Source organism: Ruditapes philippinarum, unplaced genomic scaffold, assembly GCF_026571515.1.
Source record: "Ruditapes philippinarum isolate M1 unplaced genomic scaffold, ASM2657151v2 ctg10480_1_1_1_1, whole genome shotgun sequence".
NCBI lineage: Eukaryota > Metazoa > Mollusca > Bivalvia > Venerida > Veneridae > Ruditapes > Ruditapes philippinarum.
The window spans coordinates 1-24,159 of record NW_026863389.1 but is presented as its reverse complement, the minus strand read 5'-3'; the positions used below and the strand labels follow the sequence as shown (position 1 = coordinate 24,159).

Below are 24,159 nucleotides of genomic sequence, written 5' to 3'. Positions count from 1 at the left end.
AGTGTTTAAGCTTACCATATTGTATCAGTGTTTAAGCTTCCCATATTGTATCAGTATTTAAGCTTACCATATTGTATCAGTATTTAAGCTTACCATATTGTATCAGCATTTAATCTTACCATATTGTATAAGTGTTTAAGCTTACCATATTGTTTCAGTGTTTAAGGTTTCCATATTGTATCAGTGTTTAAGCTTTCCATATTGTATCAGTATTTAAGCTTATCATATTGTATCAGCATTTAATCTTACCATATTGTATCAGTATTAAAGCATACCATATTATATAGTTTTTTAATTTTCCCATTGATTCGTTTTTTTACCATTTTGACCCGTGTTTAAGAAAACCCTATTGTATTAGTTTTTTTAAGCTTTCCATATTTTGTACCAGTATTTTAAGCTTACCTTTATTATATCGTATTTAAAGTTCTTTGTTCAGTTATTTAAGCTTACCAATATTGTTCAGTGTTTAAGCCTTTCCCCATATATGTAATCATATTTAAGCTTACCTTTTTTTAGTTATTTAAGTTTGCCATATTGTTACCAGTATTTAAGTTACCTATTGTTAGTTATTTAAAGCTCAAACCCATAACTAATGTTAATGTAATTGAAAATGAAAAACAAGGGGGTCTGAAACGATGTTTAAAAAAACCCAGGCCTATTTAATCCACAGGGACGTTTTTTCTTCACAGGGATTACATTGAAGTTCGTTGTAATTATTTGAATATCCGCATTTACAGTTTGCAAATTTTCCCGCTTCAATCAAGTGATGGTGATGTTCTTGTTGTCTGGTTGATGGTATGATGGAATGTACACATGCTCCCCAGGTTATACATTTGTATGGTACAGCCAATATCACCTGTCAAAATGACTATAAAGGCTGGTCAAATTAATGACACAACTTGTGGTAAGTAATAATGCTTCCCCAAAAAATGTTTTCAAGGATCACTCAGTTGCTTTGTTTTCCTTCAATCTGCTCTGTTGCCATAAACATGTGTACTTCCTGTTTTTGAGTGTTTGGTATCTTGCATGGTTTTCTATCATTGAAGGAAAGATGTTTGTGTTTAGGTTGATTTGTTGAAGGCAAGGTCCCTGAGGGCTAAAATAGATTTTTGGCCGGGTTGCACTGGTGCAAACCCGGGTTTGTATGGTGAATGTTGGGCGGCGGGCGGGCGGTGGGCGGGCGGGGAAAAAAACTTTCGTAACAGTTTTCTCAGCAACTACTTATCACAGCCTCTTGATATTTGGCATACAGCATTGACACATGGTCCCATACTGTGGGATTTGATTTCAGGTCTGTCGCCTATCCACTTCCTGTTTATCAACTTAGTTAAATTAGTTAGAATTTTTGACATTAATGGTCAATGGTAGGAAGTTTTTGTAACAGTTTTCTCAGCAACTACTTATCACAGCCTCTTGATATTTGGCATGCAGCATTGACACATGGTCCCATACTGTGTGATTCGATTTCAAGTCTGTCGCTCATCCACTTCCTGTTTATCCACTTAGTTAAATTAGTTAGATTTTTTGACATTAATGGTCAATGGTAGGAAATTTTCGTAACAGTTTTCTCAGCAACTACTTATCACAGCCTTTGATATTTGGCATGCAGCATTGACACATGGTCCCATACTGTGGGATTCGAATTTCAAGTCTGCAGCTCATCCACTTCCTGTTCACATTAATGGTCAATGGTAGGAAATTTTCGTTAACATTTTTCCCAGAAACTACTAATCACAGCCTCTTGATATTTGGCATACAGCATTGACACATGGTCCCATACTGTGGATTTGATTTTAGGTGTGTAGCTAATCCACTTTCTGTTTACCTACTGAATGAAATTTTCGACATTAATGGGTCAATGGAAAATTTTTTTTCGTAACATCACAGCCTCATGATATTTGGTGTACAAATGCAACCTGGCCTTTTCTGTCTTTGACCCATTTTTGGCCGGGTTGCACTGGTGCAAACCCGGGTTATAGTATGGTGCAGGGTTTTACGGGACGCAGAATTCTGCGTCCCTATACGCATAAATTTTGACATGTACGCATATACGTTATCCAATTGCGTCCAAGTGTACGCACAAAAATAATCCTCAGACAATAGAAATTATTGTTTCTGACCCGACATGATTTTATCTCTTTCTTCTCGAAGATCACAAAATTCCATTTAAAATCTAATACAGCATGCAGAAAATGCTTGCATTTGTTTATTTCGGAAGTTTAACATAATTGAAATCTACTGCGCATGCTCTTTGCAAGTGCCCGCTGCAGGAAACTAATGACGTTTATCGTGCAAGCTAACAGTAACTGATGACGTTTACCGTAAAATCTATTTTAGGTAGCTGTTTTTGGTTTTTCTGTTGCTTTATTTAGACGGACTATTTATAACAAGCAATTACTATTGGTTAGCGTATCCAATGTCGATCTACCAGTTCGGCGAATGTATTTTGTACATGAACGGCAATAATGAAAAAAAAGCAGTGTTTTTTGCAAACTTTATCAGTGTTAAAGAAATTAAGTCACTGGGTATGTTATTATCATTGGTGTTATAAATATAATTGTTTTGGCGAACTTAACTTATGAGGAGGTGCAAAAGCGGTTTCGTCGGCCCTTTTGTTATATGATATTTTTTAAAAACGCAACATATTTAGCTGACTGGTCTGTAAAGATACCTATTGTGTGTTCACTAGTTCAGCTAAAATATTTACAAATAGATCAATGCAAATTTTCAGTCTGTTGGTGTAATCACCTTATCAATAACAAAATATGCACTAAAACTTGACATTCCAGCACACAAAGACTAATAAGCCTTGGAAATAGCACATGATATTATTTGTAAAGGGCTCTAAAAAAAACCTAGTGATAAAAGATATTGAAATCATATACTTCTTATGAAAACAGTACAATATACATGCATATTTCTCACAGGGTAAATAAATGATTTTAAGCTAAATAGAGAGGTCTTCATAGTCTTTTATAGTGAATATAATTTTGGACCCCTAAAATTCAGGCCTGGACCCCTACTTTTCTAGGCTGTGCATCCACTGGACCCCTAAAATTTCAAAGAGATGTAAAACCCTGATGGTGAATGTTGGGCGGCGGGCGGGCGTCCGGGCGGGCGGCGGAAAAACTTTCGTAACAGTTTTCTCAGCAACTACTTATCACAGCCTCTTGATATTTGGCAAACAGCATTGACACATGGTCCCATACCCTGGTATTCGATTTCAGGTCTGTCGCTCATCCACTTCCTGTTTATCCACTTAGTTAAATTAGTTAGATTTTTTGACATTAATGGTCAATGCTTGGAAATTTTCGTAACAGTTTTCTCAGCAACTACTTATCACAGCCTCTTGATATTTGGCATACAGCATTGACACATGGTCCCATACTGTGGGATTGGATTTCAGGTCTGTCGCTCATCCACTTCCTGTTTATCCACTTAGTTCAATTAGTTAGATTTTTAAACATTTTTGGTCAATGCTTGGAAATTTTCGTAACAGTTTTCTCAGCAACTACTTATCACAGCCTCTTGATATTTGGCATACAGCATTGACAGATGGTCCCATACTGTGGGATTTGATTTCAGGTCTGTCGCTCATCCACTTCCTGTTTATCAACTTAGTTAAATTAGTTAGATTTTTCGACATTAATGGTCAATGGTAGGAAATTTTCGTAACAGTTTTCTCAGCAACTACTTATCACAGCCTCTTGATATTTGGCATACAGCATTGACAGATGGTCCCATACTGTGGGATTTGATTTCAGGTCTGTCGCTCATCCACTTCCTGTTTATCCACTTAGTTAAATTAGTTAGATTTTTCAACATTAATGGTCAATGGTAGGAAATTTTCGTAACAGTTTTCTCAGCAATTACTTATCACAGCCTCTCGATATTTGGCATACTGCATTGACACATGGTCCCATACTGTGGGATTTGATTTCAGGTCTGTCGCTCATCCACTTCCTGTTTATCCACTTAGTTAAATTAGTTAGATTTTTTGACATTAATGGTCAATGCTTGGAAATTTTCGTAACAGTTTTCTCAGCAACTACTTATCACAGCCTCTTGATATTTGGCATACAGCATTGACACATGGTCCCATACCGTGGGATTGGATTTCAGGTCTGTCGCTCATCCACTTCCTGTTTATCAACTTAGTTCAATTAGTTAGATTTTTCGACATTAATGGTCCATGCTAGGAAATTTTCGTAACAGTTTCCTCAGCAACTACTTATCACAGCCTCTTGATATTTGGCATACAGCATTGACACATGGTCCCATACTGTGGGATTTGATTTCAGGTCTGTCGCTCATTCCACTTCTTGTTTATCCACTTAGTTAAATTAGTTAGATTTTTAACATTAATGGTCAATGGTAGGAAATTTTCGTAACAGTTTTCTCAGCAACTACTTATCACAGCCTCTTGATATTTGGCATACAGCATTGACACATGGTCCCATACTGTGGGATTTGATTTCAGGTCTGTTGCTCATCCACTTCCTGTTTATCCACTTAGTTCAATTAGTTAGATTTTTCGACATTAATGGTCCATGCTAGGAAATTTTCGTAACAGTTTCCTCAGCAACTACTTATCACAGCCTCTTGATATTTGGCATACAGCATTGACACATGGTCCCATACTGTGGGATTTGATTTCAGGTCTGTCGCTCATCCACTTCCTGTTATCCACTTAGTTAAATTAGTTAGATTTTTCGACATTAATGGTCAATGGTAGGAAATTTTCGTAACAGTTTTCTCAGCAACTACTTAACACAGCCTCTTGATATTTGGCATGCAGCATTGACACATGGTCCCATACTGTGGGATTCGATTTTAGGTGTGTAGCTAATCCACTTCCTTTTAACCTACTGAATTATATTTTCGACATTAATGGGTCAGTGGAAATTTTTTTTCGTAACATCACAGCCTCATGATATTTGGTGTACAAATGCAACCCGGCCTTTTCTGTCTTTGACCCATTTTTCTACTTTGTCCTACAGCAAGGCTATGTTACTACAGATTGTAAATAATGTTTGTTTTTTTCTGAGAGGCCCACATGGAAGATAGGGAAACAAAATATGAACCATTGATTAATAAAGCCTCTCCTTGCTTCCTTAGTACATGTACTTACTTGGCTTATTGTATTTAATTTTGACCTTGATTATCAAGGTCAAATATAAAATTTGAGTTATATTTTGTACAATAAAATTATGTTTTCTATAAGTTCTTTACTACAATATTTTAGGTCCGATGTATTGGACTTTAGACATAAGAAAGAGTGTGGCCCAAGCTTGGAGTGGCTTTTGTTAAAATTTTGATAGTTTAATTTGAGTCTAGTATTGAATTTTAAAATATAAAACCATTTTATTACATTTGCTATACATCATGAAATGTTATTAGCTCGACTATTCGATAAGAATAAGTAGAGCTATTGTAGTCACCCGAGCGTCGGCGTCGGCGTAACCACTTATGTTAAAGTTTTTGTAATAGTTCAAATATTTTCAAAGTCCATTGACATATGGCTTTGAAACTTTGCACACTTGTTCACCATCATGACCCCAACCTGTAGACAGGAGGAGGTAACTCTATCAAGCATTTTGACAGAATTATGCCCCTTTATCAACTTAGAATTTACGTTAAAGTTTTTGTAATAGTTCAAATATTTTCAAAGTCCATTGACATATGGCTTTGAATTTTGACAGAATTATCCCCCTTTTTCGACTTAGAATTTACGTTAAAGTTTTTGTAATAGTTCAAATATTTTCAAAGTCCATTGACATATGGCTTTGAAACTTTGCACACTTGTTCACCATCATGACCCCAACCTGTAGACAGGAGGAGGTAACTCTATCAAGCATTTTGACAGAATTATGCCCCTTTATCAACTTAGAATTTACGTTCAAGTTTTTGTAATAGTATAAATATTTTCAAAGTCCATAGACATATGGCTTTGCATTTTGACAGAATTATCCCCCTTTTTCGACATAGAATTTACGTTAAAGTTTTTGTACTAGTTCAAATATTTTCAAAGTCCATTGACATATGGCTTTGAAACTTTGCACACTTGTTCATCATCATGACCCCAACCTGTAAACAGGAGGTGGTAACTGTATCAAGCATTTTTTTACTATCAAGCACTAAGAATAGTCAAGCGTTGCTGTCCTACCGACAGCTCTTGTTTTTGTGTTGCAGTCAGTTGTGGCTCAGTTCCACCAGTTGCAGATGGATCTGTTTCTATGGAAACTGATGGAGTCACATCAACAGTTGAGTTTACATGTGATTCTGGATACAGTATTAAGGGAGATACATCTGTCCAGTGTGGTAGTGATGGAGTATGGTTATCTACATTTCCAGAATGTGGTAAGTTAGGAGATGGTAACAAGTTTCAAATGCAAACACATCTTTTATCAAAACCTACACCTTTTAAGAATCTGGTAGATCCAGCTTGTAAAAGATAACTGGTTTTCAAAACAGCAATATTTTATCAAAACTCGATTTCTTAGAATATTGGTCCCTAGAAGATCTCAACCAGTTCTTCAGCAAAGCAATTCTCTTATTCCTCTGTTCTGATCAAATTTTTTAACCCCTTCAAAAAATTGAGTTGATATCTTGTGAAATAATATTCAGTTATAATGTTAGATATGTTTCACTGTATGGTAATTTTGTTGTAATCAATTGCACAGTCCTCATAGTTCCTAATATTTTATACATTTTTAGTAACCTGTGAAAATATAGCAGATATTGCAAATGGAACAACAACAACAAGCACAGATGGACATACAACCAGTAAAGCATATGAGTGTGATCTAGGCTACAGTTTAAGTGGTCAGAATGAGGTGACATGCCAAGAGGATGGAAGCTGGAGTTCAAGCCCACCAGACTGTGGTACACTTAACATGAATTATACTTTAACTGCAATGATGTGGCAATATTCAATCAAGTTGGTTACCTTTTTACAATAGAAACATGAATAATGCTTTAACAATTAATTTATGCCGCTCACTGCTGTGGGTTCAAATCCTGACAGGAACTTTGAATTCTTTCATGTGAGGAAGTATCCAGCTACCTTACGGAACTTCGGTGGTTCTACGCAGGTACCCGTTCAAGCCTGAAATAATGCACGGAAGGGCAACTGAGGTCTTCCTCCACCATAATACTATAACTGCAAGGATGTGGCAATATTTAATTGAGTTACCTTTATACAATATAAACATGAATACTATTATAATTATAAGATTTTAAAGTTTTCAAACCCAGATAAGAGCTCCCAATTTAAGACATAACCTTAACCTTAATTCATCTAATGATTTATAGAAACCGGATTTTATACAGACTAAATTAATTCAAGCTTAGTTTATTGAAGTCAGTGAAAACAAATCTTGTGAGAATTTAAATATAATGACATTGAAATACGCTTCTGGCAGATATTTGTATATTTCTAGATGGTTTATTGCTGTTTTATTCCAAGCATATTGTAAGAATAATAAAGTGATATTTATTGACGTATCCTTTATTTCAGTCACATGTGAAGAGGTGTTGACACCAGCTAATGGAAACAGGCACAATTTTACAGATGGATTATTTTCATATGTTGTGTTTTCATGCATCAGTGGCTATCATCTTGTAGGCAACTCTGTCATTCAGTGCCAGTCTGATGGAAGTTGGAATGGGTCTTTGCCAGCATGTGGTAAGTTATGAAATAATTATAATAAATTTACATAAATACAAAAACTAATTATAATAAATTTACATAAATATTAAGTTTACTATTAACATAACTTTATAATTATTATTTTAAAGGCCCATCTTGTCCCAGAAATGCTTTCATTTTATTAGAAAATCAATTGGTTTTTAGTGTCCTGTTAAAGTTTCAAAAAAAATATTCATTGGTCAAATACTGGAACCGGTATTTTGCTTCTGTTGCTTTTAAGCAATTAACACCATTATAGTTATGTAGTTGTGTAGTATTTTGTATGGAAGTCAAAATTTTACTATGTTTACATTTTGCTACTTTTATGACAAATAAATTCCCATCTAGAGCTCTTCTCCAGGTGATATGCATCTAGTCTTAAACCATTATTTGAACATTATAAAACTCATGTTTACTTTTTATACCCCCAAAAACGAAGTTTGGGGGGGTATATAGGAGTCACCCGGTGGTCGGTTGGTCGGTCGGGCGGTCGGTCGGTCGGTCCAGACGTCCGTTGCATTTTCCTTGTCCGGACCATAACTTGAAGACTAATGGTTGGAATTCAATATAACTACATACAATGGTCAAGCACATTGAGAGGAAGTGCAGTGCACAAGAACCATAACTCTATCTTGACTAATTACAGAGTTATTGCCCTTTGTTACTTTTCCTTGTCCGGGGCATAACTTGAAAACTACTGGTTGGAATTCAAAACAACTTCATACAATTGTCAAACACAATAAGGGGAAGTGCAGTGCACAAGAACCATAACTCTATCTAAAGTAATTACAGAGTTATTGCCCTTTGTTACTTTTCCATTGCTTTCTTTTGTCCGGACCATAACTTGAAGACTAATGGTTGGAATTCAATATAACTACATACAATGGTCAAGCACATTGAGAGGAAGTGCAGTGCACAAGAACCATAACTCTATCTTGACTAATTACAGAGCTATTGCCCTTTGTTACTTTTCCTTGTCCGGGGCATAACTTGAACACTACTGGTTGGAATTCAAAACAACTTCATACAATTGTCAAACACAATAAGGGGAAGTGCTGTGCACAAGAACCATAACTCTATCTAAAGTAATTACAGAGTTATTGCCCTTTGTTACTTTTCCATTGCTTTCTTTTGTCCGGACCATAACTTGAAAACTAATGGTTGGAATTCAATATAACTACATACAATGGTCAAGCACATTGAGAGGAAGTGCAGTGCACAAGAACCATAACTTTATCTTGACTAATTACAGAGTTATTGCCCTTTGTTACTTTTCCTTGTCCGGGGCATAACTTGAAAACTACTGGTTGGAATTCAAAACAACTTCATACAATTGTCAAACACAATAAGGGGAAGTGCAGTGCACAAGAACCATAACTCTATCTAAAGTAATTACAGAGTTATTGCCCTTTGTTACTTTTCCATTGCTTTCTTTTGTCCGGACCATAACTTGAAGACTAATGGTTGGAATTCAATATAACTACATACAATGGTCAAGCACATTGAGAGGAAGTGCAGTGCACAAGAACCATAACTCTATCTTGACTAATTACAGAGTTATTGCCCTTTATTACTTTTCCTTGTCCGGGGCATAACTTGAACACTACTGGTTGGAATTCAAAACAACTTCATACAATTGTCAAACACAATAAGGGGAAGTGCAGTGCACAAGAACAATAACTCTATCTAAAGTAATTACAGAGTTATTGCCCTTTGTTACTTTTCCATTGCTTTCTTTTGTCCGGACCATAACTTGAAGACTAATGGTTGGAATTCAATATAACTACATACAATGGTCAAGCACATTGAGAGGAAGTGCAGTGCACAAGAACCATAACTCTGTCTTGACTAATTACAGAGTTATTGCCCTTTGTTACTTTTCCTTGTCCGGGGCATAACTTGAAAATTACTGGTTGGAATTCAAAACAACTTCATACAATTGTCAAACACAGTAAGGGGAAGTGCAGTGCATAAGAACCATATTTCTATCTAAAGTAATTACAGAGTTATTGCCCTTTGTTACTTTTCCATTGCTTTCTTTTGTCCGGAGTATAACTTGAAGACTAATTGTTGGAATTCATTATAACTTCATACAATGGTCAAGCACATTGAGAGGAAGTGCAGTGCACAAGAACCATAACTCCATCTTGACTAATTACAGAGTTACTGCCCTTTGTTACTTTTCCATTGCTTTTTTTTGTCCGGAGCATAACTTGAAGACTAATGGGTTGGAATTCAATATAACTTCATACAATGGTCAAGCACATTGAGAGGAAGTGGAGTGCACAAGAACCATAACTCCATCTTGACAAATTACAGAGTTATTGCCCTTTGTTACTTTTCCTTTTCCAGAGCATAACTTGAAAACTACTGTTTGGAATTCAATTCAACTTCATACAGTTGTCAAGGACATTAAAAGGAAGTGCAGTGCATAAGAGCCATAACTCCATTTTTACAAAATATAGAGTTACTGCCCTTTGATACTTTTCCTTGTCTGGAGCATAACTTTAAACGTACTGGTTGAAATTCAAAACAACTTCATACAATGGTCAAGCACAAAAAGAGGGAGGAAGTGCAGTGCACAAGAACTATAACTCCATCTTCAGTATTTATAGAGTTTTTGCCCTTTGTTCCTTTTCTTTGTATTTCTGGACTTATTACAGAGTAAATCAATAAAACTTCTTCAATGGTCAACCACATTGAAAGGAAATGCAATATACAAGAACCACAACTATCTTTAATTGCCCACAACCATAACTCTATATTTCAATTCTTTTACAAGGTATTCTGTTACTAGTAACATCCTCATTTCCGAAGCAGTCTTGTGGGGGTATTAATCACATTTAGTGATAGTTCTAGTTTTAAAGAGGAAAATAATATTCTTGTGCCTTTATAGAAGGAAAGAAAATAATATTTGTACCTGAGGCATAATGTGCCTTTAAAGAAGGAAAGAAAATAATATTCATATCTGAGGCATAATCTGCCTTTAAAGAAGGAAAGAAAATAATATTTTTATGTGAGGCATAATGTGATTTAAAAGTGTGCAGTATTATAAAATCAGTAAATTTTGTGAAGATTATTGTTCTAACAAATATGTATAAAACTTTTCATTAGTCAATAAGACCAAAATGAACAATATAACATTGAATGCAGTTCAAGACAAATTCTGAAAACAGAACACAATCAATTGTAAATTTGTTTTATTACTTTTGATTAAGTAAAGTACACAATTGGCAGTAGTCTTATACCTATCCTTTCCAGAATTCAAACAAATATTTTTATTATTTTTAGTTTGTGATTCACCAGCAACACCTGTGAATGCAGCACTGTCATTTTCCTCTGATGGTACCGTTGTGACATATAGCTGTTCAGTAGGATATTCCCTGGATGGAGAAATATCTAGACAGTGTAGTAACACTGGGCAAGGGTGGCTGGGAACTGAACCATCTTGTGGTAAAACTTCCATTTTACGCTGTTATGCAGTTTGTTATATATTCTTTGAGCAGCAATTTTGGTAGCTCGATTAATCAAAGAATTGTGATAGCTATTGAACTGAACCCTGCATTGGCATCACTTTGGTTAAGATTGTGCATGCAAGTTGGTATCTCTGTAACTACTGAAAGGGAATAGGTTGAAACTTCACAGACTTTTTCGAAAGTATAATAAAAAACTCACTGTCCAAGGCCCATAAATCTAACATGGATTTTGACAGAATTATTGCCCTTTTTGAACTAAAAAAATTATACATAATTTATTGCAATGCTCTTGTTTAAGAAATAATATATTCCAAACAGTGATTTGATCGCTCAATAAAATCACTGTTTGAAGTTTGGAGTCGAGGAATCATATCAGGAAAGCCTCGCCCGAGTGATGTAATGATGCGCATCCGATCGACAAACAGTGATTTTATCAAGCAATATATCACCAATTTGGATATATTTAATTTTGATTCTAACACAACATCAACAAATAAATGCAGCCGTACCTGAATTTAAGCTAAATTGCGCTTGATATGTTTCCGCACTTTTTTTCAGTGCTTCACATTTTCAGTGGTTACGTCACATGTGTAATGATTACATCACATGTCTTAATATAGAAAGTCAACAGTGTTTTTGTTGCATAATGAGACACACTTTGGGTTCTTCTATATTCAATAGGGAAAAAATTAGGGTTGTGCTAGAATATACTATAAAGCACTAAGAATAGTTGAGACTGCTGTCCTGTTGACAGCTCTTATTATCCCCCGCCGAAAAGGTGGCGGGGGATATAGAAATAGTCTCCGTCCGTCCGACTTTCCGTCCTTTCGTCCATCCGTCCTTCCGTCCCACATTTTTGTCCGGAGCATATCTCTAAAAGTATTTGAGTTATCAACTTGAAACTTCATAGGTGGATAGACCTCATTGAGGAGGAGTGCAGTGCACAAGAATGATAACTCTACCCTGCATAATTTTTGAGTTATTGCCCTGAGTTGAGCATACCTCAAAAAGTGTTTGAGATATCAACATGAAATGTCATAGGTGGATAGATTTTATTGAGGAGGAATGTTGTGCGCAAGAATGATAACTCTTCCCTATTCAATTTTTGAGTTATTGCCCTTTGTTCTTTTTCATGCTATTTTGTCCAGAGCTTATCTCAAAAAGTATTTGAGGTATCAACTTGAAACTTCATAGGTGGATGGATCTCATTGAGGAAGAGTGCAGTGCACAAGAATGATAACTCTACCCTGCATAATTTTTGAGTTATTGCCCTTTGTTATTTTTCAAAATTAATTTTTGTCCAGAGCATAACTCAAAAGGCCTTTGAGATATCAAAATGAAACTTCATAGGTGGATGGATCTCATTGAGGGGTGCAGTGCACAAGATTGATAACTCTACCTATCATAATTTTTGAGTTATTGCCCTTTATTATTTTTCATACCTAATTTTTCACCTGATTGGAGCATAACTCAAAGGTGTTTGAGATGTCAACATGAAATGTCATAGGTAGATAGATCTTATTGAGGAGGAATGCTGTGCACAAGAATGATAACTCTTCCCTATACAATTTTTGTGTTATTGCTCTTTGTTATTTTTTCATACTATTTTGTAAGAAGCTAATCTCAAAAGTATTTTAGGTATCAACTTGAAACTTCATAGGTGGATGGATCTCATTGAGGAGGAGTGCTGTGCACAAGAATGATAACTCTACCCTGCATAATTGTTTAGTTACTGCCCTTTGTTATTTTTCAAAATTAATTTTTGTCCAGAGCATATTTCAAAAGGTTTATGAGATATCAACATGAAACTTCATAGGTGCATAGATCCAAATCAGGAGGTGTGCAGTGCACAAGAATGATAACTCTACCTTTTATAATTTTTTAGTTATTGCCCTTTGTTATTTTTCATACTTAATTTTTCAATTCAATTTTTTTCTCAAAAAGTATTTGAGGTATCAACTTGAAACTTCATAGGTGGATAGATTTTACTGAGGAGGGATGCAGCACACAAGAATGATAACCTACCCTGCATTATTTTTTTGTTATTTTCAGCCATCAGTATTCACAAAGGTTTCAAACCTGTAATCACTATAGCCATCAGTTTTCATTTCCAAAAGACCTCTTAAAATGGAATTATTCTGCTCTACTACATATACATTCTTCATGAGCAAACACATTCGGCGGGGGATGGCCATGTTGACATGGCTCTTGTTTTAAATGTTGGTTGTTCTGACTTGAAAGTCTAATACCATTTGAAAATGTTAACCTTCCTGAATGAAATGCGCTTATGTCATTATTTGTATTTTCAACTTTGTCCTTTTTTTTTTAGTGAAATGCATTGATGTAGACAATATTATAGATGGAGATAGTTCTTCTTCAACTAATGGTTCAACATCGCAGGTAGATTTTACATGTGGGACAGGTTTCACGTTAAATGGAGACAGTCAGATAACTTGTAATGAGAATGGAGTTTGGAGCAATAATGTTCCTACCTGTGGTAATTAATAATTTGTATCGTAATCATTACACTTTTTTGCTTTTAAGCTCCACTTTTCAATAAAAAAAATGAATCTATTGTTAAAAATTGAACCTCACATCGGCATTGGCTTTTGAAAACTTTTCATTTAGGTCCATTTTCTCAGAAACTCTCAAAGTCATTCACTTCAAACTTGGTATGCATGTTTATTGCCATATGATAAAATATTTTTTTTGCAAAATATGCCCCCTTTTCTATATTCGATTTTATTTAACTATCCAAGAGAAAAGTGGAGTGCACTGTCTGCAGACACAAATTTGAGATTTTTTTCCTACGTTTTATACACAACTTTACTGAAAAAAGTTGATACATAGTGAGCACGGTAGTTATAAGTTTAGTTGAATTTTAATACTGTAATTATTTTGATATGTATTTCTTTACTTCAAAAAAATGTTTCATATTATTTTAATAAGGGAAATGAAAGCAGGTCTTATAGATTTACTGTTTTGATTTTGTGTAATCTTTGCATAGAATAGGTATTTGACTGCAGAAAAAAGAAATTTTATATCTTTAACACATTTATACATAAAACCTATTGAATTTTTCTTTCTTTTTCAAGTTTCTTGTGAAGAGATCAGTGCACCTTCTAGTGGAAGTTTCGCCATTTCCTCAAATGGTACAGAAAGTACAGTTACCTATAGTTGTAATACAGGTTATATTCTTGTTGGAGAGGGAGTGAGAAGCTGTAATTCTAGTGGTCAATGGACGTCAAATACACCTGAATGTGGTGAGTGTTGCCACTTACCTACCATTAACTCTTACATCACAATAGTTGTTTCATTAAACATCTATATATAACCATCAAGAACTTTTGAAATAATGTGTTAAGCATTTTTGATACAAAGCACAAAATGAATGATAAAAAGCTCAAAATGAAGTAAAAACCAACATAGAAATTAAACAATTTTATGGATTTCACGGTATTTATGCCCCCTCTTAAAACTTGATGCTGGGATGGGGAATATAGAAACGCCCTTGTCAGTCCATCGCTCTAGATGTAACACTGTTTGTGGACTGACAACAATGGAATGTGAGGACATCCATATCCTATAAAAAATACTAGGAACTACATATAAACTTACTGCTTACTTGGATATGAACATTTTATAAAAGTACCAGTTTTGATTTATTTTAGTATGTGCTGATCCTACAAATCTTGTTGATGGTAATGTAATTAGTAATGGTTACCTAGCAACATACACATGTGATACTGGATATACCTTGTATGGGGAATATATCAGAGTGTGTAACAATGACAGTACAGGATGGAATGGGACTGCCCCTACATGTGGTATGTTAAACAAAAATAAATAGGAGATATTGTATTTGTACTAAGATAGGCATTACATTGCGCTGAAACGCTTCTTATTTAGTTTAGTGCACACATGTACTTCCTTCACAAATGAGCTCTTTGTTATGACAGACTTGTGCAAATTTTGTGCTTCATAGAGCTCTTGAATATTACGGACCTGACTTCCTTTTGGACACAAAAGACTTTTGCTTCCTTTGTGCTCCAATGAGCTCTTCAATATTTAAGACTTGTACTTCCTTTGAACTGAAATGAGCTCTTGGTTATAACAATTTGTTATACATTGCACTTAAATGAGCTTTTGGTTATGATGATTTCTTATTCCTTTGTTTGTAAATGAGCTTTTGTTTACTACAGATGTATTCTTCCTTTATACTGAATGAAGCTCTTATTTATTGCTGTTTTTACCTCCTATTTATTCAAATGAGCTTTTGGTTATGACAGACTTGTATTTCCTTTGAACACAAATGAACTTTCAGTTTAGGCAAACTTCTATATCCTTTGTACTCAAATGAGAATTATACTGGTAAGCCATTCTGAGCCTCATTTTTGTTTTAAACTTTTATTTCCCTTTTATAAAAAGTAGTATTACTGAAAATTTATGACAATCAGCAGATGAAAAAAAGGGCAATAAATGAATTATAAAAAAATGTTCTTATCATACTTGGTATAAAGCAAGCTCATGTAAAGTGCTTTTTGACTCCGGGTCAAGGTCTAGTGGTTTCCAGTATATAATTAAAGTTTAGTTAGTTTTGAGATATTAAAGTTATACTTGATGTATAGCAAGTTTATACAGAGACAGTTGGCTTTGGATTGCTTTTTTGGACCCTAGAGTCAAGGTCACTGTTACTAAAACATCATCATATTGAGAAATTCCAATATATTGCCTTGACCTTTTGTAACATTTATCTAATAAAGTATTCTGTTAATAAGAAAATGCTATGACCCTTGACCCCTGCTTGCAGTGGCTCTGTTTCATGACATTGCCATGTTTCTTGTTACTTTTCAGTTACTTGTGAATCATTAAATTCACCACCAGGGGGTAACGTTTCTATGGAAACTGATGGACTGTCAACAAGTGCTGTAATTTCTTGTGAAACAGGATACACCATCAGTGGTACCAGAACAGTGAAATGTCGCTCTGATGGAACATGGGATTTTTCTACAGCTGTTTGTGGTAAAAATAATTAGTTATAAACAAAAATGAGAATTCATACATGCATATTCATGTGTTGTATTGATGTAAGTCTGTTGTTGTTGTTTTTTTCTTCTACTTTTTATGAAATATTTGTTTTATGATTTATGCTTAAATGCTAAAAGCTATGGTTACTGAAGTTTGAATCTATATTGTTGGTATTTTTTGACAAATTACAAGATTCAATTATTGTATTATAATGTATTGTATTGTATTATCTGAATTAATTAAAGGGACTCTACTGAGGTTTTTTGACGTGACATAACTGGATATAATTTTTCAAGATAATTGTTCCATTCGATGTATGTATAGACCAATAGCTTATGTGCAAAATTTCAGATAATTTGCTCCCTCCGATTTTCCAGAATGATTGATTATTCATATTGTGAAAAATAATCAAAAATTTAAATGCCTTTCAATGCTGTTACACTAAAATCCGGCTTAAATAGCACAAAAATATGATTTTTTTTATTTATTCTGAGCATATTTCTTAAGTAACTTTTGCAAATCTTTCTGTTTTAAGTGTCAAATTTGATCTATCAAGAGATTCAAATTTTATGTTTAGGTTTTTGGATCTCAGTGGAGTTCTTTTAAGGCTTAATAGGATATCAAACACAGCAAATGAAATTAGTTGTGAAATTTTTTTGCAAACAATTTCTTACATGAATTACCTGTACCTGACTTTTTGCTTCAATATTTCAGTGTCCTGTGCGACAGTTTCAAGTCCTGACAATGGCATTGTAACTCTAGGCTCAATGAATAGTGTAACATATGCTAATTTTCAATGTAATGTTGGTTACACTTTGAAAGGTTTTCAACAGTTGTCATGTAGATCATCTGGAAGTTGGGATTTCTCTGAGCCATCTTGTGGTTTGTACTTTTTCATATTAAGGTATGCGCCCCCCCTCCCACCAATGCATTACCTCCACTTTGAAGAGTTTTCAAAAAGGCTAAAATTACTGTCAACTGTATTTAAACTGAGGGTGGCAGTAATACATTGCTACTTTTATGACATCAAATATTTTTTAATTTAAGAATAGCACCTACAATAGCCAGGGTTGCCAGCAGACTTGAAAAGTCAGGGAAATCTGATATTTTTTCAAGGTCAGGGAATTGTCAGGGAATTTTGAAAATTGGTCAGTGAAGAATAAAAATCCTAAAAAGTCAGGGAAAAGTCAGGGAAAAATAATTTTGAAGAATTTTCCTTATATGTATGAAGTAAAAACTGGAAAAAAACAATGTTCACCTCTTTAAGAGCTAGAGCTTAGATATTAAGCATGTAACATCTTCAGTGAGTGTCTACCAATTTTGTACAAATAAAAGCCATTGGGTCAAAATTTGCTCAGTCAAGGGGGTCATTGATTTTCCTTCTATGTTTATATAAACTTAAAAATTCTTGTAACAAACCCAAAAGAGCTAGAGTTTAGATATTAAGCATGAAACCTTTTTTAGTGTGTGTCTACCAAGTTTGTTCAAATAGTCCTTGGGTCAAAATAAGCCCCACCCCAGGGGTTACTGATTTTCCTTTTATGTACATAGTAAAAAACAAAAAAAAATCTTCTTTGAAAAACACAAAGAGGTAGAGCTGTGATATTTGGCATGAAACATCTTTTAGTAAGTGTCTACCAAGTTTGTTAAAATAAAAGCCCTGGGGTCAAAACTTGTCCAGTCATGGGGTTCATTGATTTTCCTAATATGTATATATAGTAAAAACTAAAAAGTCTTCTTTTAAAAAACAAAAGAGCTAGAGCTTAAAATTCGGCATGAAACATTTTCCAATGGGTTTTTAACCAACTTTGTTCAAATAAAAGCCCTGGGGTCAAAATTATTCTTGTTCATGGAGAGTTTTTATATATTCAGATGAGTAATTTCAGGGCCATCATGACCCTCTTGTTATTAATTATATTGGCTATGGCAGTATTCTGTAGCTCAAGATAATTGTTTTGCTTCAGACTTGATCTTATCAAAAAACATTTTACTGAACAGAAAACTACCAAACTTATATGTATAAAGCATGTTTTATTGACATATTGTTAAAAGCATTAAAAAAAAACAATAAAAAAACTTATGGGTGCAGGGCTTTTTTTTTCACAGGTTGGGGATAAATTAATGGTATATTTTGCAAAAGGGGAAGAAAAAACTTGATGTAAATTCTATTTTGTGGGAAAACTGCATGATTTTAAAGAATTTCTTTTTGGGGAAACAGTCCTATAATGGCCCCTGCTATAGAAGGAAAAAAAAGTCCTGGGATGAATTGGACGGCTGTAGGGGAGGTGGAGACCGTTTAAGTTTGGGGTAGTTTTGGTCAGTGAAAAACCTAATTTGGTCAGTGAAAAGTCAGGGAATTTTATTTATCTATGATGCTGGCAACCCTGATAGCACATTGTCCAACAATTTGAAGATCCATCGTAAAGTACTGCCCTTAGCAGACTTAATAGAATATGCTGTTGCCATTTTCAGTTCTTTTAATTTAAAATTCCTCAATAAGCTACTCCAAAAGTAAAGGTATGACATTAAGTTCATTACACAAAATCAGATAAATGTTAAATGGTTAAATATGTGAAATTATTTTATGATAGAAGTTACTATGTATTAAAATATAAGAATAAGAAGTTGATAATTGAATAAGAAGTGTGGCAGCATGGCCAAGTGGTTAGTGCATCGGACAAATAATCTAAAGATAAGTAGTTTAAGAATGGCTTGTTGTATTGGTTCAAACTCTGTCAGGGGCAAGCTGTTGTTTCCTTTAGCAGCTAACTTTACACCCATTGCTCAGTGCTGGTTTGTTCCAGGAACAGACTACAGAGTGTGTCTTTAAGGTTTTAGCTTCAGATACAATCAAACTAGAATTATGTATAAATTAAGATGTTAAAAGGGATATATGTATTTCAGTTCCGTGCGAGGCGTTAAAAAACATGAACAGTGGCGATATGTCAGTAGATACCAGTGGTACATCTACATATGTGCAATATACATGTGCTGTGGGATATCATTTAGTAGGTGATAGTAATAGAACTTGTGACACTGCTGGTATCTGGTCAGGATCAAAACCTGTTTGCAGTGAGTAATACAATATATTATTAATATCTGATGATTTTAATTGTTATCATTTTGCTATTCACAACATTTAAGGATCATTTATCTAATTTAAGAGGCTATTAATGTATTTTATCATATGGGACCTATAATGCACAGTAAATATTATTGAATGTGCTGTTATAATAAGAATAATTATATTCACATCAACAAAAGTAATATCAAGAAAGGAAATATTGTTTAGGATTTGTAATGTGTAATTTGTAAGTTTTGTGTGTGAACTTCCACTTCTAAATATAGCGCTTTTAATGAAAATATAATTTCTGGCATTAATTGGTAGATCTATTTATGATTTACATGTATTGTTATGACTTCCCATAGCCCTTTTTAATAAAAAAAATTTCTAGCATTCATTGGTAGATCTGTTTGCCCTTAACTTATATGACCTCCCAAAGCCTATGCAATAAAAATGTAACTTTTCAGAGTCATTGATATATGTTATTATAGTTTGTGACCTTTTGGATGTGCCTGGAAATGGATCTGCTGTAGTGTCAGCAGAAGGGGATAGAGTTATCTTCTCTTGTGATGTTGGTTTTACTATGGTTGGCAGTGCTACTCTCGTGTGTAATACAGATGGGACAGGATGGAATGGAACTGTACCTTCTTGTGGTGAGAACTGAAATTATATTCTCTTTAAATATATCATTCAAGGTTTTTTCTGGCCCATTTTGATGGCTGATATTTGGTCATGTATCCAATGCCAAAATGTGTGTTGTTTTCCTGAATTTCAAGAAAATGTTTCCTATTTCAGGAGCTTAAAAGAAGTAATTTAAAGTTATTGTCATTTTGTTACATTAAAATGCACTATGCCATAGAAAATCGTAATTGTGCAGTCCAAATTGTAATATGTGCTTATGAGTGAAATATGAAAGGCCAGTTTCATTAATCAAATGTTTGATTTCTTTGTCTTTACAATATGTTGCCAGTTTTTCTTAATTAAAAAAATGTCTAAAACATAATGAGTTATGCCCTTTTCTTATTGTCAAGCATAGAAAATAGTTGAGTGTGTTAAAGACAGCTCTTGTTATTTACCTTTTCATTTATTGTAAGAATTCTAAGTAATACATACTAGAATGTGCTTATAATACATAATTGATTATAACCTAACTGTTTTATATTTATTAAGCAGACACAATTTTATTTTATTTAAAGTAAAACAGTTTGTGATGTGTAGAATATGAAGCCTAGTTTTCATATAATTGTAATTAAACTTTATGAGCTACATATGATCTTCAGTTCAATGCAACACATTCAACATTCCTGATAATGGATCTGTGACATATTCCACCGACAATGAGGTAACAGTTGTTACGGTAACATGTAACCTTGGCTCTTCCATCAGTGGAACAGCAGAAATAACCTGTGGAAATAATGGCGAGTGGGAACTTCAAGGCAGTGTTACATGTGGTGAGTCATAAAATTCTGGGGTTTTTTTTTTTAGCTTACCTGTTGCAAAGTGACATGGTGAGCTTTTGTGATCGCTTTTCGTCCGGCGTCCGTTCGTAAACTTTTACTTTAAATAACATCTCCTCATAAATCACTAAGCCAATTTCACAGGAATGTTCCTTTGGTAGTTAACTTAAAAAATTGTTCAAAGTATTTAATTCCAAGCAGAACTCTGGTTGCCATGACAACCAAAAGAAAAAACTTAAAATATCTTTTTTTAAAAACCCAAAGAGCTAGAGCTTAGATATTTGGCATGAAACATCTTCTAGTGAGTGTTTACCAAGTTTGTTCAAGTAAATGCCTTGGGGTTAAAATTGGCCCTGCCCGAGGGGGGGGGGGGTCATTGATTTTCCTTATTTGTATAAAGTAAAAACTTAAAAATCTTCTTTTAAAAAACCCAAATAGCTACGAGCTTAGCTATTTAGCATAGAACATCCTTCTAGTGGGTGTCTACCAAGTTTGTTCAAAATAAAAGCCCTGGGGTCAAATTTGGCCACCCCCCAGGGGGTCATTGTTTTCCCTTTATGTATATAGTAAAAACTTAAAAAATCTTCTTTAAAAATACTTTAGAGCTAAGATATTTAGCATGAAACATCTTCTAATGGGTGTCTACCATTTTTGTTCAAATAAGGGCCTTGGGTTAAAATTGGCCCCGCCCCAGGGATCATTGATTTTCCTTTATGTATATAGTAAAAACTTTAAAAAAATGTTCTGTTAAAAAAACTCAAAAAAGCTAGAAGTTTGGGTATCAAGCATGAATTTCCTTCTAGTGAGTGTCTACAAAGTTTGTTCAAATAAAAGCCTTGGGGACAAATTGGCCCGCCAAAGGGGGGGGGGGTCATTGTTTTTTCCCTATATGTGTATAGCAAAAACTTAAAAAAATCTTCTAAGAGCTAGAGCTTAGATATTTATCATGAATCATCTTCAAATGGGTGTCTAACAAGTTTGTTCAAATAAAAGCCCCTGGGTTAAAATTGGCCCCTCCCCGGGGGCCTATATACAGGTGAGCGATTTCAGGGCCATCATGGCCCTCTTGTTGTATTTTACTTAACAATTTTATTTTCTGTATTGAAAATATCAAATTACTTCTTGATGTTCGATTCTGTTTAGGTTTCATTGAAATTTTTCAGTATAGAAGACATTTTTCGTACTTATGCGGGAAAAAAATACAAACATGGGTCATAAACAATTTACAATTTTAGATAACTATTACTACAGTGCCCACAGTGTTTAAAGTCCTAAGCATATGTATTTGATATACCCAGTAAATATCAATGTTTTATTTCTCCTTTCTGGTAAGTGTAAAGCTATATTAAGTTTTAGGCATCTATGTTCATATAGTTTAAGGTTGTTTACTTCAAACCACTTGCCTCTTACCACTGTGCGTTCAAATCCTGACAGCAACTTTGGATTCTTTCATGTGAGGAAGCTTTCCAGCTAGCTTACGGAATGTCAGTGGTTCTACTCAGGTGCCGGTTTCTGCCGAAAATTATACACAGAGGGTCATTGCAGACTTCCTCCACCAGTAAAGCTGAAAAGTTGCAGTATGACCTTTACTGTGTTGGTGCCATGTAAAACGTAACCATTATAAATATATTAAGTTTTTTTGGAGTATATCTTATTTAAATATTTCATTTCCTTTTTTGAAACTTGTCCCAACATGGGAGCCCCTTTAAAATGGGTACTGTCTACTTGTGTAATGTACATTGTAGGCATGTTTACCGTGATCTTGGGGATTCTCTGTTGGATAACTGGTTGGGTGTACAATGAAGACTGTGGAGTGAAAAAATTTCCCGTTTGTGGTAATTTTTTTTATTATTTTTTTTTTTTTTCCTCATCTTTTTTTGGAAAAAGATATGCAAATTGCCCATATGTTACTGCCCTTTTAAATTCTAAAGGGTGGGATAAAATGGTTTTCATTTTTGGCTTGAAAAAAGTAAATGCCTGCAAACTTAAAAATGAAACTTCATTAAAAAAAATTAAAAAGGAGAGCCCCTTAGCTATTTTACCCGGTTTGAAGCTTTATTTTTTAAAAATAATACTTTGCATATTTTGAATAGTTTTATGTTTAAACCAAAATGGGAATTTTTTTAAGGTTTTAAATTGCTTTCCGGAATAATCTTATTGTGGCCATATATAAAGGCCACTTACCTCAAGAGAAATAATTAAGAGCCTATGTGATATTTTGCTCACTTGCAGTGTATAATAAGTCTAAAAACCTTATGTTCTGCCCCTTATTGCCATACAGATAAAGAAGCATGCATTTTAGGCCAAGAAACCTGATTTGTGTAGTTGACTAGGTTTTGAAAAAGAATCTACATTTTTTATGTATAAATCATAGTGTGCTTGATTTTAACAAAAAAAATGTTTATTATCCCCCACCGATGGAATCGGGAGGGGGATATAGTTTTGGCGTTGTCCATCCGTCCGTCCAAATTTCGTTTCCGGAGTAGTTCTCTGCAACTACTGGCTGGAATTCAACGAAACTTTATGGGAATCATCAATTAAGGGTCAGACCCTTTAACTCAGAAAGTTATGGCACTTGATTCGTTCATGTAGTTGCATAAAGTAAAAAACGTTTCCGCACTACTTTCTCTGCAACTACTGCCTAGAATTCAACCCAAAAATTTTTGGGGGAACCTTCCAAATACCAAGGGAGATTGGCTAATTGTAGCTTGGGGGGCCCGGTCAGACACTTATAACTCGATTTACGGCCTTGTAAGTTAGGCAGTATGATATAGAGTAAATGTTTTCAGCGCTACTCTCTGCAAACTAAAAGGCTGGAAATTCATGAAACTGTATGGGACCTTCGAATACCAAAGGGGCGCATATTGTTGCCCTGGTTCCGGTACGACCACTGTTAACTCAGAGTTACGGCCCTTGATTAGTTATTCAGTTTGCATTATAGAGAAAATTGTTTTCTTTGCGTAACTTCTTCTCACCTACTGGCTGGAATTACAATGAAAAATTTATGGGGAATCTTCAATACCAAAAGGAGATCGCATATTGGCCTTTCCCAGACCTTTAAAATCGGTTACGGCCCCTTTAAATTAGTTATGCGAGCATATGAGAAAAAATTGTTTCTCGGCCCACTTCTCTCAACTACTGGGTGGAATTTTAATGAAACTTTTGGGGAAACTTATACAAGGGAGATGGCATTTGTTGTTTTCCCGGGCAGACACTTTAATCGGTTGGGCCCCGTAGTATGCATTTTGAATTTAAAAATATCATTCCTGCATCTCGAATACTGTGGGTTTAAAAACTTATTGGGTTTAAAACCAAAAGGGGAAACGCTATTGTGCCCTTTTGGGCAAAAAACAGGTTTTACCCCATAATTGGGAGTTTAAAAAACAGGCATAAACGTTTCCGTGCTATTTTCTTTAACTACTGGCTGGAAAAAAATTTTAAAGG

The 24,159-nt window shown here is 34.5% G+C and overlaps 1 protein-coding gene across 1 annotated transcript; it reads left to right on the top strand.

Moving 5' to 3' along the window:
• Nucleotides 1–810: 810 nt before the first annotated feature.
• On the top strand, nucleotides 811–20,709 carry LOC132721956 (CUB and sushi domain-containing protein 3-like; the record flags this gene model as incomplete). Its single annotated transcript, XM_060706343.1, has 13 exons — nucleotides 811–904; nucleotides 6,193–6,360; nucleotides 6,718–6,885; nucleotides 7,520–7,687; nucleotides 10,982–11,143; nucleotides 13,496–13,663; nucleotides 14,262–14,429; nucleotides 14,838–14,993; nucleotides 16,021–16,188; nucleotides 16,909–17,076; nucleotides 19,099–19,266; nucleotides 19,750–19,911; nucleotides 20,539–20,709. Coding segments are annotated over exons 1-13 (2,086 nt in total), but the record flags the coding sequence as incomplete, so codon positions are not given.
• Nucleotides 20,710–24,159: the final 3,450 nt, after the last annotated feature.